Source organism: Lissotriton vulgaris, chromosome 7, assembly GCF_964263255.1.
Source record: "Lissotriton vulgaris chromosome 7, aLisVul1.2, whole genome shotgun sequence".
Classification (NCBI taxonomy): domain Eukaryota; kingdom Metazoa; phylum Chordata; class Amphibia; order Caudata; family Salamandridae; genus Lissotriton; species Lissotriton vulgaris.
This window is the reverse complement of record NC_141695.1, coordinates 501,500,252-501,517,072: the sequence shown is the minus strand read 5'-3', so window position 1 is coordinate 501,517,072 and position 16,821 is coordinate 501,500,252. Positions and strand designations below refer to the sequence as shown.

Genomic DNA, 16,821 nt, shown 5'->3' with positions numbered 1-16,821 from the left:
GAGGAAACAAAAGGTCGTGTGGACCTTAAAAACACCCCATTGGAAGACCCGGATGGCATCCTGTATGTGGATGGGTCATGTTTTAAATTGCCGAATGGTGATGTGACTACTGCTTATGCTGTGGTGACATTGAATACTGTTGTTGAGACTGCGAGATTGAGTCAGAATTCTGCCCAAGCTGCGGAGCTGATCGCTCTTACTAGAGCATGTGTGTTAGCAAAAGGTAAACGTGTGAATGTGTACACCGATAGTCAGTATGCTTTCGGTGTAGCGCATAGTTTCGGACGATTGTGGCGAGAACGTGGTTTCTTGACGTCACATGGCACGAAAATACAGCATGGCCAGCTTGTGAACGATCTTTTGGATGCATTGACTTTGCCTGCTCAAGTTGCAATTGTTAAATGTAGTGCGCATCGTAAGGTGACGGATGATGTTGGTCGCGGTAATGCATTTGCAGATGAGATTGCTAAGGAGACTGCCCGGAACCTTAGCACTCGAATGTATGTGACGAATTCGGTTAGGTGGCCTACAGAATCAAGTATGTGTGAGAATACTATAGAGAGTGTGAAAGCAATTCAGAATGAGGCCACCGACACTGAAAAGATGAAGTGGAAAGAAAGTACGGGAAGGTTGGATGTGAATGGTTGCTGGATTGATTTGTCAGATCAGAAAAGATGGATGTTGCCTGATGCGTATGTACTGGCCGTTGTGCAAATGGCACATGGGTTAGCACATATTAGCGCGAAAGGTATTTGCAAGTTGTTGGCTGATGTGTGGAAGAATGATGGAATTACTAAGTGTGCTGAACGTTTGGTGAAGAATTGTATGGTGTGTATAATGTACAATCCTGGCAAAGGAACCCCAACTCCCCCTGGCAGTTTTGCTCCTCCTTCGTATCCCTTTGAGGTGATCCAATTGGACTTCATCCATATGGAGCGATGCAATAACCTGAAATACGTTTTGGTTGTGGTTTGCGCATTCTCCCGATGGATCGAGGCCTATCCCCTCAAAGATAATACTGCCTTGTCTACTGCGAAAATCCTACTGAAGGAATACTTTCCTCGGTATGGAATGCCTAGAGTCGTGTGGTCAGATAACGGAAGTGAGTTTGTTGGAAGTGTGATGAAGAGTGTGTGTAAGGGCCTTGGAATTAATCAGAAATTCCACAGCGCCAATCATCCCCAGTCAGCTGGATTGGTTGAAGGGTACAATGGCACCCTTAAACTGAAATTAGCGAAGATTCAAGCTACGACTGGACTTTCGTGGCCTGACGCTTTGCCTCTAGCATTACTGTCAACTAGGGCGACTGTACACTCCCGAATAGGGCTTAGTCCCTATGAAATAGTGTTCGGCCGTCCTGCGAATGTGTGGGGGGTTCCTAGGCCAGGTATATTTGTTGATCTTGAGTACCCGATGTTGATTGACTACTTACATGACTTGACTGCTAAACTGAGGTTAATTCATCAACAGGTTTACGACGCCTTGCCGACGCAGACGGAGGGTCCAGGCCACCAGCTCCAGCCTGGTGATTGGGTTGTCACCCGAAATTTTTCGCGCAAGAAGAATCTGGACCCCCGCTTTGTTGGACCTCACCAGGTGCTTTTGGCCACGAGGACTGCCGTTCGTCTTGAGGGACGGAAGAACTGGGTACATGCTACCCATTGTAAGCGAGTCCCTATTCCTTTGCCGGCGGACCCGTGGGTGAGGAAAGGCATTGCGTCAACAGAAGCAGAGACATTGCCGGCGTTTGTACCTTTCAGTGACGCACAACTTGTTGGTGAACACTCAGCGCAGCAGAAAGCCATTGTTGGAACATTGTCAGCAAAAGACTCAAGACCAAATCAGCAAACTGATCAACAGGACGCTGTCTCCTCAACGGATCCTTTGTTCGACGAGCAGACACGTCCCGGGAAACATCGATATTCTTTGCGTTCTCATACTAAGGACAAATAAATTTTTTTGCTTGCTTTGCTGAAATTGATAACTGCAATATCTTCGTTTCCCCTGATCAACTGTGAACATTCGTATCACTGAAAATTGTTTTGTATATATATATATATCAAGCTTCTTCCTTGTATCTTTTTCCTTCCACAGCTAAATTATTGTGCTAAATAAATACATTGTGTATTGAGGGCCGTAGGGCCGCGCGCGTACTTCCTTCTGGACAGTAGGTCTTGACGCTAGGTTAAAGGCCGTCGGTTCCTAGGAACTCCTGGGAATTGACTATTGCTGCACAGAACGAAGTGCGTCAAGAAACGTTGCGGACGGTCGTAGGGAAATGGCATTTTTGAAGCTGAACGATTTGGAAGGAACGCAGGCGTATAGAGTCAAACTGCAGAAACTTAGTCGTACGAAATGTTTTGTATCCCAATTGTTTGTATTGTTTTTAACTGCTTCCGCATTTTTGGCGGGTGGGGTGTATTACACTATGTCTTACTTCTTACTTCCTACCCCTACTCCTACTCCTTACCCTAACATTACTTCTACTGCTTCTCCTCATTCCTTTCATATGTTACCAGAACACGAACAGGCTAGACGTGTAGAATTCCGCAACAATTCCTTTATCCAGCTCCTCCATCAGCATCAGTTAGTGGTTAACACTACTAATTGTTGGGTGTGTGGGTTGATGCCACATACTACGGGTAAGGGAATTCCATATCTGGTGTTACCGTATAGTTCCCAAGGGTCAGCTCGAGCATACCAAACAATGCTTCGAAGCGCACTAGGTTTCCACCCCTCTCCAGAACGTTCCCCCAAACCGGGTCCTACCTCATGGCAGTGGGTGGTATCGATGATAATACAGGATTTGGAAGATGAGATCTATGATGCTTATCTCATCCCTAAGGCAGAGGTACAAGCCTATAGGGCACCGAATAGAGGGGAATATAGTACGTTCACTAATGAAAAGCAGCTTAAAAGCTCGTCTCCAATATGGGTCGTACCCCACACTGGTAATCTTTGTCTTGTGGGTCGTGGCTCGCAAGCCTCACTTGGAGTAAGTGCTTGCACTGAAAGTTACGTTCTGTCAATGTCCCCGATCCCTGTGCTTCTGGCTGCCAAGGGTACGTACTTCATCTGTCATGATCGTGCATACACATGGTTGCCCGCAGACTTCATGGGCTCATGTTTTGTTGCAAATCTGTTGCCTCCGACGTTTACTGTAGATGCCGATTACCACAAGACTAGAGTTGTACGAGGCGTAATTAGTGAAGAGGATACTGCCGGTCAAGAGGCAGGAGACTTTTTCAAGGGTTTCCTCCCGTTTTGGGGACCTATGGTTAATAGTAGGAACCTGAGACATTTGACTCGAGTGGTAGAATCGACAGCTAACATTACTGCCAGTGCCCTTGGTAATATCACCACAGAACTTCAGGCGGAGAGACTTATGACATTACAAAACCGTATGGTTTTAGATGTTGTCTTAGCAGATCGCGGTGGGGTATGTAAAGTGATCCATTCGAGCTGTTGCATTTTCATTCCAGATAATGCTCCTACTGTCTATCAAGCCATCTCGAAGTTGCACAAGATCTCCGAATCCATACACGTGGATGTAGGGGATTGGACGCTACTTGGTTGGTTTTGGGGCCTGGTGTCGACTTGGGGTTGGAGGATTCTGACGATCATCGGGGTTGTGGTAGTGTTCCTGTTCACGTGTTGCCTTTGTGTGCAGTGTGGTCCTGCCTTATGTGGCCTCTGTGCTACAACGTGTATGAGACAACCATCTGTTACCAAGGGGACCCGGTTGGACAGAGCTATGCTACAACGACATCTTGATGGTCTGATGAATATCGAGTATGATTCCGACTAGTGCTTGCCTACATGAGGGCAAAAGGAGCGTCTGAGGTTCCGTGACAATTGTAAGTGGTGTTTTCGACTCACACGAATATGGTCGAGTCTAGTATCTATGAACCGCAAATGACGAGTTTAGCAAGTGTGCGCAGTTTCGCTGTGCTAACTTAAACCGTTCGTTTGTTATGTGGGTTTGTCATCTGTACCCACGGGTTCCATCTTAGATACGGCATCCATTTTGTCTCTTGCCCTCAAGTAGCCAGCGAACGGACGCTGTCCGCTTCGCGACCCTGGGACTCCCAAGATATTTGCGGAAGACACATGTTCTTTGAAAGTGTCTTTATGACGAGGGGGATGCTACTGTAAGGCAGATGGCGCCGCTCGAGGCTCATCTTGCCGCACGGGCTTATTGTCTCAGTTGTGCATCTCATTAGGCACGTCCCTTTGATGCCTGTATCTCGTGCTTCTCGACACTCCCCTTTTACACCCTTTCCGATCTCCCCACTGTTTCCGTCTTCCTCTGCACCTGTCTTCGTTCCTGTTTCGATCTACTTTACTGCTGATTGGAATTTGCTAATGGTGGGAAGATGGGTTTTTACAGTTGGGAACCGCCAAATGTTTCCGCACTTATGTTCCGGATCTTGTGTGTTTCAAAGTGATCTAAGCGACCCCTCTGAGAGCGACTTGTGGGAACCAGGTTGTAAACTATTGTGTATCATGTTATCCTATGGGTAGAAACTGTATAAAAGGAGCGATCCACAAATACAATTTGAAGCAGTCTCCCCGAACTACACTCGATGTACTTCTTGTGACTTCTGTGTTCCCTGCAGTAAATAAACCTTGACTCTTTGACGCCGAAGGAAGTGTCCCGTGTCTCTGTGATTTGTACGCCGGAGCAGGTTACCCACGAAGGTTTCAGGTGTTGTGCCCTGGCACCGCTGGGTCCAAAGAATCCAGTCCTTCAATCTGCATTTGACTGTTGTTCACAATGAACTTTGGTCTATTATGACTTCAATGGGTGTTGATTGCGCTATTGTCAATTTCCTTAGACACGTGTACTCAACGAGCTCTGCAAAGATCCGCTTTGGTACGAGAGGTGAATGAACACGTTCAGCTGACATCAAAAAGGGAGTCCGTCAGGGGTGCGTACTGGCCCGTTCTTATTTAATTTATACATTCACAGCTTGGGCAGTACTCTTGCAGGCTCCTGTATCTACCTGTCCCAAATTGGTCATCACCCCCGGACGAGCATTGCTATACACGGACGACGCAGCGTTTATGGCCCGCACCCCCATAGCTCTGCAGCACCTTTAAATTTGTATATTTTATGGAGAACCTGGGGTTAATCATCAATATAACCAAAACTTATTTCATAAAGCTGGCCAAAAGTCATCCAAGAGGCACAATATTTTAATAGGAAATGTGATTTTAGCACAAACGCCTACCTTCTCATACTTGGGGAATTTTATTTGATAGCGATGGAAATTGGAAAAGTACAGTAAAATTGTAAATGATGCAGTTATTGTAGGTCAATTTTGTTCCTGTGCAATTTCTCAAGGAAATTGGGCCTTAAAATGTTGAATATTTATAATGCAAATGTCGGTCAATTGCGATGTATGGTTCCGAGCTGTGGGGGCATGGAAATGTCGATTCATTACAGCTACTAGAAGAAAAAAAAAGTTTTTAAATCTCCTTGGGCTCCCAAGTAGTTGTTCCTACTTGGTGCGTCACGCGGAGCTGGGTGCAACATTTCTAGAAGATCTGATAAGGGTGCAGCCAGTTCTTCACTGGCATAAATTATGGACATCAGACAATATGGGTTTTAATTTCATGGTTGCACAGGACTGTTGTGGCTCTGAGTATGGTTTGAAAATCTCTTGGCTAAACTATATTAAACATTTTATGTCTGATATCTGCCACCCCGAATATTATGATAACCCTGAAACGTTGATGCATACCTTGAGAAATTCACTAGAGAGAGTGTTTAAATATCCTAGAGGAAAAGAGATTAACGTTGGAACTCGTCAAGCCTACTGTACGACATAACCAAGAGGTTTTGACAAGGTTCACGATGCAACTGTATTTAATCAGCATTTTAAATGCCCAACACAAGTTTGTTCTGACAAGATTTAGGTTAAATATCTTTCACCATCTGACTAATTTTCCTAACACTAATAACTGGTCCCATCTATTAATATGCTGTCCCTGTGATAAGATAACTAATCAAGCGACAATCCATGTACTGTTTTTCTGTAAATTTTATACTGATTTAAGGCTTATTTTTTTAAGCCTCTAATGAAATCACTACATTTTAGACAATGTAGACCGGCATATTTATTTTTACAACGGCTTCCAAATTTGTTTACATGTGCAGCATTGGTAAGATTCTGGAGAGCCGTGATCACCAGAAGGAAGCTATTAATTGACATATTTTAAACTTTTTTTTTTATTGCACCCGATTGTAAAACCCTGATCAATTCTTTATCATATTGTGATGTATACTTCTCTATCTGAATCGAATAAAGTTGATTTGATTTGTTATAATTCTAGGGTTGGCCACATCATTGGCTTCCCATATGCTGATCTCAGATCGAGGATGAAGTGGCTAGGTCCCCAATGAGTCACCCAACTCCATTGCTCGGTGAGGTAATCCTCAAGGACCTACTTTTGCAATTTCAAGGTCTCTCCTGGCCTGGCATTCTTCACACCTGGGCACACCTAACTGACATCTGGGTCACTTGGGAATATCCTTGGGTTGTTTTACTGTTTACGTCTCTTTTGCAGTTATAACTTCCTAAATATATCCCGCAGCACCTAACCTCGGTGTATCAGTCTGAGCATTATCTGAGACTAAGATGCAGTCTATGGAATGTTACCACTGCGCAGATGAAGGGATTTCTAATTAACACTTGTTAAGGCCCTGGTCTCACATTTCTGCAAGCTTTTCAGCAATTGCGGTCTTCCAAATCTAAACATCACAACAATAGCAAAAACTGAAAAAACACAAGATACAGCTGAGATTCTACAAGACATTTAATAGGCTGTCTATGAAAGAGGATACCAACAAAGGAGAACGAATAGTTTTACCTGTCGGTGTAGTTTTGCAGCTTGAAGATCTTTCTGGATTCACTATGCTGTGCATTATTCCGCAGTCTAGTGGTTGGGTCCGGAATCGTAGTCTTTTCTTTTTTTTTTTCGTAGCCCAGGTGGGCGTCGACGTCCCACCTTTTGGTGTCCGTCATGTGACGTCGGCATGCTTCCTGCGAAAGCTCCCACTCTTGGGCGCCATCTTCGGATTCTTTTTTCTTTCCCGTTTGTGTTCTGTTTCCGAATTGTATGGCAATGTTCTTCATCTTTTCTCTTTTAGCCCTGTTTTCCTTGAAGTTCTATGATGGTTTTTTTTTGATTACCACCTCTTTCTGGCGGAGGTGGGTGGGTTCGCTAGTGAATACAGAAAGATCTTCAAGCTGCAAAACTACACCGACAGGTAAGAAACTATTCGTTTTGCAGCGTGAATCTTTCTGGATTCACTATGTTGTGCATAGACTTCGTAGCGGTTTGTTGTTATTGTGGCGGCTGGGTGGAAGATGAGCTTGTGTTCTTGAATATGTGCTGAAGCACTTTCTGTCCCACTTGTGCTTCCTTGTTCATTTCTATGTCCACACAGTAGTGTTTTGTGAACGTGTGCACAGAAGCCCATGTTGCCGCCAGGCATATGTCCTGAATGGGAGTGTTTGCCAAGAAGGCTATTGTAGCTCCCTTCTTTCTTGTTGAATAGGCCCTTGGCCCCTCTACTAGTTCTTGTCCAGCTTGTTTGTGGCAGAATTGTATAGTTTGCGCGATCCATCGTGCAATTGTTCCTTTAGTAACAGCTTTTCCCATGAAACTTTCAGCAAAGGAGACAAAAAACTGTTTTGTTTTCCTGTGATCTTTAGTTCTCTCTATGTAATGCATGACTGCACGTCTCGCATCCAGAGTGTGCAGTGCCCTTTCTGCTTTTGTTGTTGGTTTCTGAAAGAAACTTGGTATTTGAATCGTCTGGTTGATGTGGAACTTGGACACCACCTTTGGAATAAAGTGTGGGTCTGTTCTCATCACCACCCTGTCGTTGTGAATTTGTATGTAGGGTTCCTGTAGTGTTAACGCCTGCAGCTTGCTTACTCTGCGTAGCGAGGTGATTGCCACTAGGAAAGCTGTTTTTAACGTTAGCATCTGTAGTGAGGCTTTATGCATCGGTTCAAAAAGTGCTTTCATGAGTTCTGTCAGTACTATATTGAGGTTCCATGCCGGTGGTGGTAACCTTTTAGGTGGTGCTATTCTTTTTGCACCTTCCAAGAATCTTTTTCCAATTATAGAAGTAAAGAAGCTTTTGCCTGTTTCCCCTCTAGTGTAGGCGACAATGGCTGCTAGGTGTACCCTTAGCGATGATGAGCTCAGGTTAGTCTCGAGCAGGTGTGTGAGGTACTTAAGGACTGTAGAGTCTCTTGTCACCTTGTTGTGCAGACCCTCCTTTTTGCACCATAATGTGAACCTCTTCCATTTGGCCACGTAGCACTTACATGTGCTTGGTCTTCTTGCCTCTCGAAGTACCCTAAGGATGCTCTCAGGTAGCCTTAGGTGTGCGAACTCTATGTCCTCAGGAGCCAGGCTGCTAGGCTGAGACCTTCTGGCTCTGGATGAAACACCTCTCCGTTTTGCATGGAGAGTAGGTCTTTCCTCCTCCCAAATCTGTGAGGTGCACTCTGTGTCATTTCCATAATCTGAGAGGACCATGTTTGTCTGGCCCACTGGGGTGCGGCCAGTATGAGGGTCATGTTGCTTGTCCTGCACTTGCTGAGTACCTTGTGTATCAGGGGAATCGGCAGAAAAGCGTAGGCAAATGTCTTTGACCAGTTTATCCATAGGGCATTCCCAAGGGACCCCTCCTCTGGTTGCCTCGATGCGAAGTGTTGGATATCGCGATCTGTTGTGTTGCAAACAGGTATATTGACGGAGTTCCCCACCTGTCGAACAGTCTCTTTGTTTATTGTGCATTCAGCTCCCATTCGTGCGAGGCCGATGTCTGTCTGCTGAGCCAGTCTGCTTTCACATTTTCTTTTCCTGGCAGATGCATCGCCAGTAGATCTATTTTCAATGGTATTGCCCATTTCCATATTTGTTGCGCTAGCTCTGACAGCGGTGCAGATTGTGTTCCTCCCTGTTTGTTTATGTAGAACATCACTGTTGTGTTGTCCGTCTGGATCAGCACTGTTTGATTGTACAACTTCGTCTGGAAGGCTTTCATAGCTAGGAGAACGGTCTTTAGTTCTAGGTAATTGATGTGTTTTACAGCATCTGCTTGTGTCCACAAGCCCCTCACGCATAGTTTTTCCTTTTGGGATGCGTCCGTGGTGATGGTCACTGTTGGTGTTGGTGGTGTTAGAAGTTTTCCTTTTGTTATGTTTTCTTTGTTCCACCATGATATCTCCTCTTGCACTGCGTGCGTTACAACCACTAGGTCCTCCCAACACCTCGTCGCTTGTGACCATTGGTCCTGCAGCCACTCCTGGAGTGGTCTCATGTGTAGTCGGACATTTGGTATTATGTGGATGCATGAGGCCATCATGCCCATCATCTTGCTCACCGCCCTCACTGTCAGAGCTTGCTCCTTCTGGTAGAGGCGCGCCTCCTTCAACAGTGCCGTCGTTCTCTTCTCGCTGGGGAACACCTTTCCCTGAATGGTGTCGATTTGTGCCCCCAGAAATGTTTTGACCTGTTGTGGGTTTATGGATGATTTCTTCCAGTGAATGGAGAAACCTAGGGTGATTAGTGCGTGTCACTCTCTTTGCACGTATTGTATGACTTTGCCTTTATGAGCCAATCACCTAGGTAAGGGTATACGTGTATCCCCTTGCTCCTTAAGTGGGCTGCGACTGCTGCCAGACACTTTGTGAACACCCTTGGTGCTGATTTTAGTCCAAAGGCCAATGCTGTGAATTGGTAGTGGTCTGAGTGGATTGTAAATCGTAGCAGATGCTTGTGCCGTCTCTTCATCGGGATTTGTTGGTAGGCATCCTTTAGGTCTATGGTGACCATGAAGTCCCCTGTTTGAATCTGTGAGAGTACTTCTTGCAGGGATGTCATTTTGAATTTCTGTGTCTTTATGAATTTGTTGAGTAACCTTAGGTCCAGGATGGGTCTCATTGTTTCGTCTACTTTGGGTACTAGGAAGTACGTAGAGTACACCCCCTTGTTCCTTTCCCTGGGAGGTACAGGCTCGATAGCCTCCTTTCGTAGCAGTTCCGCTGCTTCCTTCTGAAGAAGCTCTAGTTCCTTTTTTGCTAGTGCTCTTTTCTTTGGTCTTCTGCTTGGTGGTGTTTTTTCTATTTCTATGCAGTACCCGTACTGTATTGTGTTGATGATCCATTTGTCCGTTGTAATGTTTCTCCACTCCTGGAGGAAGAGTTTTAATCTTCCTCCCACTGGTGTTATGTGCTCGTGGTGTTTTGGTGCGTGAGACTCCAGTTTTTTGCTTTTGTGCTCCACCCTTGGAGTTTTTTGTAGGGTGTGCACTGTCAATGAGGCAGAGTCACTTGGAGGTGGTTTGCTGTCCACCCCTCCTGGTGTTTCCACGTCCGCCCGCTCTCCCGCGAAAGGACTGGCCCCTATGCTGGTATTGCCATTGCTGTTTTTGATGGCCATGTTGTGTATGGGTGTCGCTTTGGTGGGAATGTTGGAAGGACTGATGCGACGTTCCCGGCTGGTTCCCACCTCTCCCGTGTGGTCTCCTTGACGGGGTCCCTCTCTTCGCTCCCCTGAATTGCAAGGCCCCCATGGATCTTGCGGTGTCATTATCCTTTTTGAGCTGTGAGAGCTGGTCGTCCACTATTGCACCGAACAGTGTCTCACCGTTGAACGGAGTGTTCAGGATGTTGTGTTGCACCTCCGGTTTAAAGACTGATATTCTGAGCCAGGCTTGTCTTCTTTCTGTGATGCCCAGCATCATAAGCCTGCTGGCCGGGTCTGCCCCGTCCAGTGCTGTTTTTAGGAAAGAGTTTGCCAAGTTCTTGCCTTCCTCTACCAGGTGCGAAGCCCTTTGTTGGTGCTCCTGAGGTAGGTGTTTCACCAACTGGCCCAGTTCCTCCATGATCTGGTAATGGTGTCTGTTGAGTAGTGCATTGGAATTAGCCATGCGCCAGTGCATAGCGGCATTCCTTTCGATCTTCCTTCCTGTTAGGTCCATCCTTCTGCTCTCTTTATCAGGGGGTGGACCCGAAGTAGTTGGCACATTGGCCCTTCTTGCTGTTGCCGTGATGATAGAGTCAGCAGCGACCGTGCCCTGTATGTAGGCTGGCTCCTTTGAGGAGTGCTTGTATTTTTTCTCCATCCTTGGTGTGACGGGTTTACAAGTAGCAGGCTCCTTGTACAGGAATTTATATAGCGCAAATCACCGAGCGGTTTCTAAGCGCTTGCTTAGGGAACCGTCCTGGTATTCCCCTGTGAGATAACCCCGGCAGGGTATCCGCAAGGTGAAAGCCAGGCATCCCGCCGCGAGGGGCCGTTGTGGAGATTAAGCAAGCTATTGAATGCCTCTCTTCCTTGCCCTTTGATGCTTTCAAGCATTGGCAGGTACTGGCTCCTAGTGTGCATTGGAAGTCGTGTCTCTACTAGGAAATCCCTTTTGGCACCTCCTCTTCGAGCTTGACCCTGAACGCGGTTGCAGCCTTCTTGATGCATTCATTATAGAGCCCAATGACGTCCGGTGGCGAGGGCCTTGCTGGATATGTGTCCACTCCCTCTTCTGGACTTTCGGCGTCGACGTCCTGCCACTCGGCCTCCTGTGTATCGAGTATGTTGATTCTTGGTACACCGTCTGTTCGTCCTCTCTCTCTTCCTCGTAATAGGCATTATCATCTTCCTGAAATGCCAGATCTCCCAAGGTCTCGGACGCTTGTTCTACTTCGAAATCTTCCTCTTCATCCTCGACCACACGTACTTCTGGCGACTTTGGCCTCGAGGGAATTGTGTAAGATTTCATTTTCTCTTCGAAATCTTTCTTTCGCTGCAGGATGTTCTCCATCTCTGCTTCGAGTCTCCTCTTCTTTTTTTCCATCTACGCCGCCTGTTCGGCGTCGAGTGGTTGTGCCGGTCTCTTTGGTGCGCTAGCTGGCGCTGAGATGAATTTCGCCGTCGAGATTGTTTTCGGTGGCGACGCTGTTTTCGGAGTCGAGGCTGGTCTTGCTTCTTTCGTCGTCGACTTCGAAGATGTTTTCGTAGTCGGGCGCTCCTTTTCTTGGAGGCTTTTCGACGACTTCGGTTGGTCGCCCTCCTTCGGCACCAGGGAGTCCTTCTGAGAGGATCCGCTGGGGCTGGATGCTGCTGCGGACGCCGAAGTTCTCGGCGTCGGCACTTTCGGGGGCTTGGCCTTGTTTTTTCGAGAGTCTTGTGTGGACTGTCGAGAGTCTTTCGGGCCTTTTTGGGTCGTCGATTCTCCTACCTTATCAGTAGTCTTCTTATTATCGGTCTCTACGACCGTGTAGCCGATGTCTTCTTCGGCGACGTAATCCTCCTCATCGGTCAAGAGTCCCAGGTCTCGAAGGGACGGAGGTTGGCTCTTGCCCTGCATGGTGTAGTTTGCGATCCTTTGCCTCTCTCTCACTCGAAGGGTCTTCGGGGTGAATGCGGAGCAGGCGTTGCAATCTCTGCTTTCGTGGTCGACCGGCAGGCAGAGGTTACAGACTGGGTGTTGGTCCTTCTGCGCGTACTTATGATGGCAGTTTCGGCAGAATTTGAATGGTGTGTTGTCCATGTCCTGCGTTCAGGGTGTCCCCTGATTGCGCATTCTCCTCTGGACGTCAAGGAATCTAGAAAAATTTCCCCTTCTTCGTCGTCCTTTCGATGGTGTAGTCTTCCTTCGTCTTTTCCAACGTTTTTTCTCTCCAAACTCGAGTCTTGCTTCTTCTTTTCTCCAAATCTCTGGAGCCCTCTCGGGAACGATCCAGACCCAACGGCGGAAAAAAGAATCTGAAGATGGCGCCCAAGGGTGGGAGCTTCCGCAGGAAGCATGCCGACGTCACAGGACGGACACCAAAAGGTGGGACGTCGACGCCCACCTGGGCTACGAAAAACAAAAAAACAAAAAACAAAGAAAAGACTACGATTCCGGACCCAACCACTAGACCGCGGAATAATGCACAGCATAGTGAATCCAGAAAGATTCACGCTGCAAAACTAAGGAGTGCCTGAATAAGCAGTAGGGAAGGTCATGAAAGGTAAAGTTTGCTGTGTTCGCTCGAATGACCGGAAGGGCAGTTTAATGCTCATTACTTCTTTACTTTAAATCCATCTTTTCAAATTGTTACTCGTGAATGACTGAAAAAACTGCTTACAGCTTTACCCTGCCACAAGAACAAAGGACGCAGAGTTCCTAAGATGCATACATTACAATCCTAAACCTGAGATCAGGTAACCATGATTCAAGCATGCATACTACATTTGTAGTGGTTTGTTATTTTAGTGGAAGTGAATTTGCATGACTTCTTTTTTATTGTTTATACAATAGATTGTTTTTGCTTACAAAAGCAGAAATGTTTATATTACGTGTGGTTCCATGAGATTCAGTCTTCTCTTCTGCAGGGGCTTCATTGGTCTCTGAAAACTGCTGCTCCGCTTTGGGTGACTTTGCCTTCGGGCTAACTCTGCCAGGTGACTTTGAAGGGCTGTTTCGGATTTCATTCTTTTCCCTAGCTGTTTCCAGATAAATAGAGAAGCATCAGCCTTCGCTCTTCTTAAACTCTGCACTTGATATTCTGCTGCGTTTAAACAGGCTAATTGAAGAAAATGCAAAATGTTCTACAAGAATTAAAGAATAATCTATAACAGTGAAAATATTATTTACATTTGTTTGTTGTTGAAAAAAGTCATACAGTTCAGGAATACACTGGTAGACAACCTCCTTAGGGTGCATTTAATAATTAAGGATTAAGGTAATGGAACCATGTAGCAGTACTGGAAACAAAAATAGGGCACAGGAGGCACATTGCTTTCTCGGTCATCTATACATCCCACGGACAATCCCTGCATCTCAGTTCCTGAGCGTGGGGCCTTGCTTAGTCATACAGTGGAAATTAAAACCTTAGGTTGTGATGTAAGGGGAAAATGTGTGGTAATCCCAGAATGGACCATTGCTTCCATCCTGTGGGGACTCCGGGTTGCATGCGGTTTTGATTAAATAAAAGCATGAGTGTTCATGAAGTATGTCTAATGGCAACAAGAAGCCACCTGTAGATTACTCTGGGTCTATAAATAGTTCTTACCTTGTTTTGTAAAGCAATACAAGGCAAGAGGACTGAAACTGTGCTTTGGAACTGATCAAATATTTTAAAGGTGTTGCGTAAAGTAAGGCTCTGGCTTAGTTCTAAGAGATTTGTCTTTCCCACACATGATGTCTGAGTTTGGTTCAGAGCACCAACACCGCAGTTTGAAAGTACATGTTGTAGCCACACACAACCCTACTCAACATACTGTCATGGTTCCTGGGTTCCTGGGTTCCCCCCCTCACGCTTACCTGTTGCCAGTGTGTGTGTGTGTGTGTGTGTGTGTACCGTCACTCGTGTGAGACGCAGCTTTCCTCACTTCCGGCCTCGGCAGGTCAGCGTTTCAGCCTATGGCCGGAAGTACTGTTGCGTCATCAGTGCTTCCGGGGGAAGACCACTCAACAGACGCGGCTTCCCCCGGTTACAGCACTTCGTGTACTAACTTCAGCCTGTTTCCTGTTTCCTGTTTCCGGATTCCTTGCTATCAAGACCCGTTCCAACAGCGCAGGAGCCCTTTCTACAGTAGGATGTTTATGTATCATGTTTTTAATTGACTGTAATTTTCAAGTTTATCTATAGAATCTGTGTTTCAAATTTAGGTTTGATTGAAGCATTAGGATCAGTGACTGAGATAGTAACCGTAATTGGAATTGTTAGATAGAATTTTTTGACATGTACCAGAGCACGTGATCGTTTCGATATACAATGAATGCTTGCTCATGTTTTTAATTGATAAGAAAATGTTTTTAAAGTAAATAAAATCTGAGAAACAAATCATAATCACTTGTGGTGTGTAGTATTAATCATCTGTGTCATAATTTTGATGTAAAAGCTAATTATGGTTTGTGTGTAGGCCTTTTGGTCACTCATTAGAAGTATAATAGCACAGAAAGGAAATTTTCTTGTTGATGCGCTTTCTACAGTAGCCTGTTCTCCGTTCCAGCCGCAGTGACCCCAGCAGCGCAGGAGCGCTTGTTGCATCTGGATCCTATCTCGCCTGAACCCCGTGCTTCCTCAAGGAACTAGCGGAAAGAACGGTAAAGGTATTTGGCGCAGGAGCGCTTGTGGGGGTTATCATATGCTTAGTGCAGGAGCGCTGATGACATTCTTTTTTTGGTACTTAGCGCAGGAGCGCTGAGAATATTCTTTCTTTGGTACATTGCGCAGGAGTGCTGATAGTATTCTTTCTTTGGTGCTTAGCGCAGGAGCGCGGATAACGTTCTTTGGTCATAACGCAGGAGCGCTTTTGGATATCTTTTCTTTGTACTGTAGCGCAGGAGCGCTTACCTGTTGGTTATGCATAGTGCAGGAGCGCATCTGGGTTTCTTGGCATCCAGCACATGAGTACTGCATAACTAACAACTGCATATAGCGCAGGTGTGCTTCTGGGTTCATTTGGCATATAGCGCAGGCGCACTTAGAAGTTTCAGTTCCATTTTTCATTGGATGGTAACAAAGCTTCTAAAACTTAATAGGAGGTAAGCTGTTTGCCCACATGAGTGAATGTCTGTGAGTGATTGCCGGGTTAGCGTATTGATGGTAACCAGTGTTCCCTTGTCTTCCTGTCCAGCTGGTGCCCAAGGTCTAACCAAGCAGAGGGATGAAGGACTGGGTTATTTGAAACCCAGCGGTGCCAGGGCACAACACCTGAAACCTTCGTGGGTAACCTGCTCCGGCGTACTAATCACAGAGACACGGGACACTTCCTTCGGCGTCAAAGATTCAAGGTTTATTTGCTGCAGGGAACACAGAAATCACGACAAGTACAGCTCGTGCAACTTGGGGAGACTGCTTCAAATTGGTTCTGTGAATCGCTCCTTTTATACACAATTTCCCCATAGAGTTACATTGAACACAAAAGTTTATGACCCGGTTCCCACAATCATCCCCCAGAGGGGTCGTTTTGGTCACTTTGAAACGCACAAGGTCCGGGACATAAGTGCGGAAACATTTGACGGTTCCCAACTGTAAAAACCCATCTTCCCAACATTAGTGCATTCCAATCGGTAATAAACAGATCGAAATAGGAAAAAGAACAGGTGTAGAGGAAGACGGAGACAGTGGGGAAATCGGAAAGGGTGTGAACAAGGGGAGGTATCGAGAAACACGAGATACAGGCATCAAAGGGACGTGCCTAATGAGATGCACGGCTAAGACAATAAGTCCGTGCGGCAAGATGAGCCTCGAGCGGCGCCATCTGCTTTACAGTAGCACCCCCCCTCATCATAAAGACACTTACAAAGGACATGTGTCTTCCGCAAATATCTTGGGAATCCCAGGGTCGCGAAGCGGACAACGTCCGTTCGCTGGCTACTTGAGGGCAAGAGACAAAATGGATGCCGTATCTAAGATGGAACCCGTGGGTACAGATAGAAATACCCACGTAACAGACGAACGGTTTAGGTTAGCACAGCGAAATGCAAATGCTACTTACCAGTATGCATCTGTTCTTGGCATGTAGGGCTGCTGATATTCATATCTGTGCACAGTCCGCCACCTAGTGTTGGGTCCGGATGATTGCACATTGTTGTCCTGGAAGAGTCTTCGAAGTATCACGAGATAGGTGGCTCCTCCCCTGGACTACAGTGCGCATGGGCATCGCCTCCATCCCCAGATTGTTTTTAGCCATTGGCAGAGATGGAGTGAAGAAAGTGAGTGATGACCATGCTATGAGCATATGTGTATATGAATGAATACTGCAGCTGCTACAGGCGCCGGGGAGGAGGGTGGGCGATAT

At 46.3% G+C, this 16,821-nt stretch overlaps 1 protein-coding gene across 2 annotated transcripts in view; it reads right to left on the bottom strand.

The window, feature by feature from the left end:
- ELAC2 (elaC ribonuclease Z 2) overlaps positions 1 to 16,821 on the bottom strand; it is a 309,189-nt gene that overhangs the window by 188,412 nt on the left and 103,956 nt on the right. Inside the window, exon 7 of one of the 2 annotated variants that reach the window (XM_086930589.1) lies at positions 13,369 to 13,515. In XM_086930589.1, coding sequence (XP_086786715.1) covers positions 13,369 to 13,515 — 147 coding nt within the window. Of the gene's footprint in view, positions 1 to 13,345; positions 13,516 to 16,821 lie in introns of both variants that reach the window. The other variant, XM_086930588.1, reaches the window with a different exon arrangement.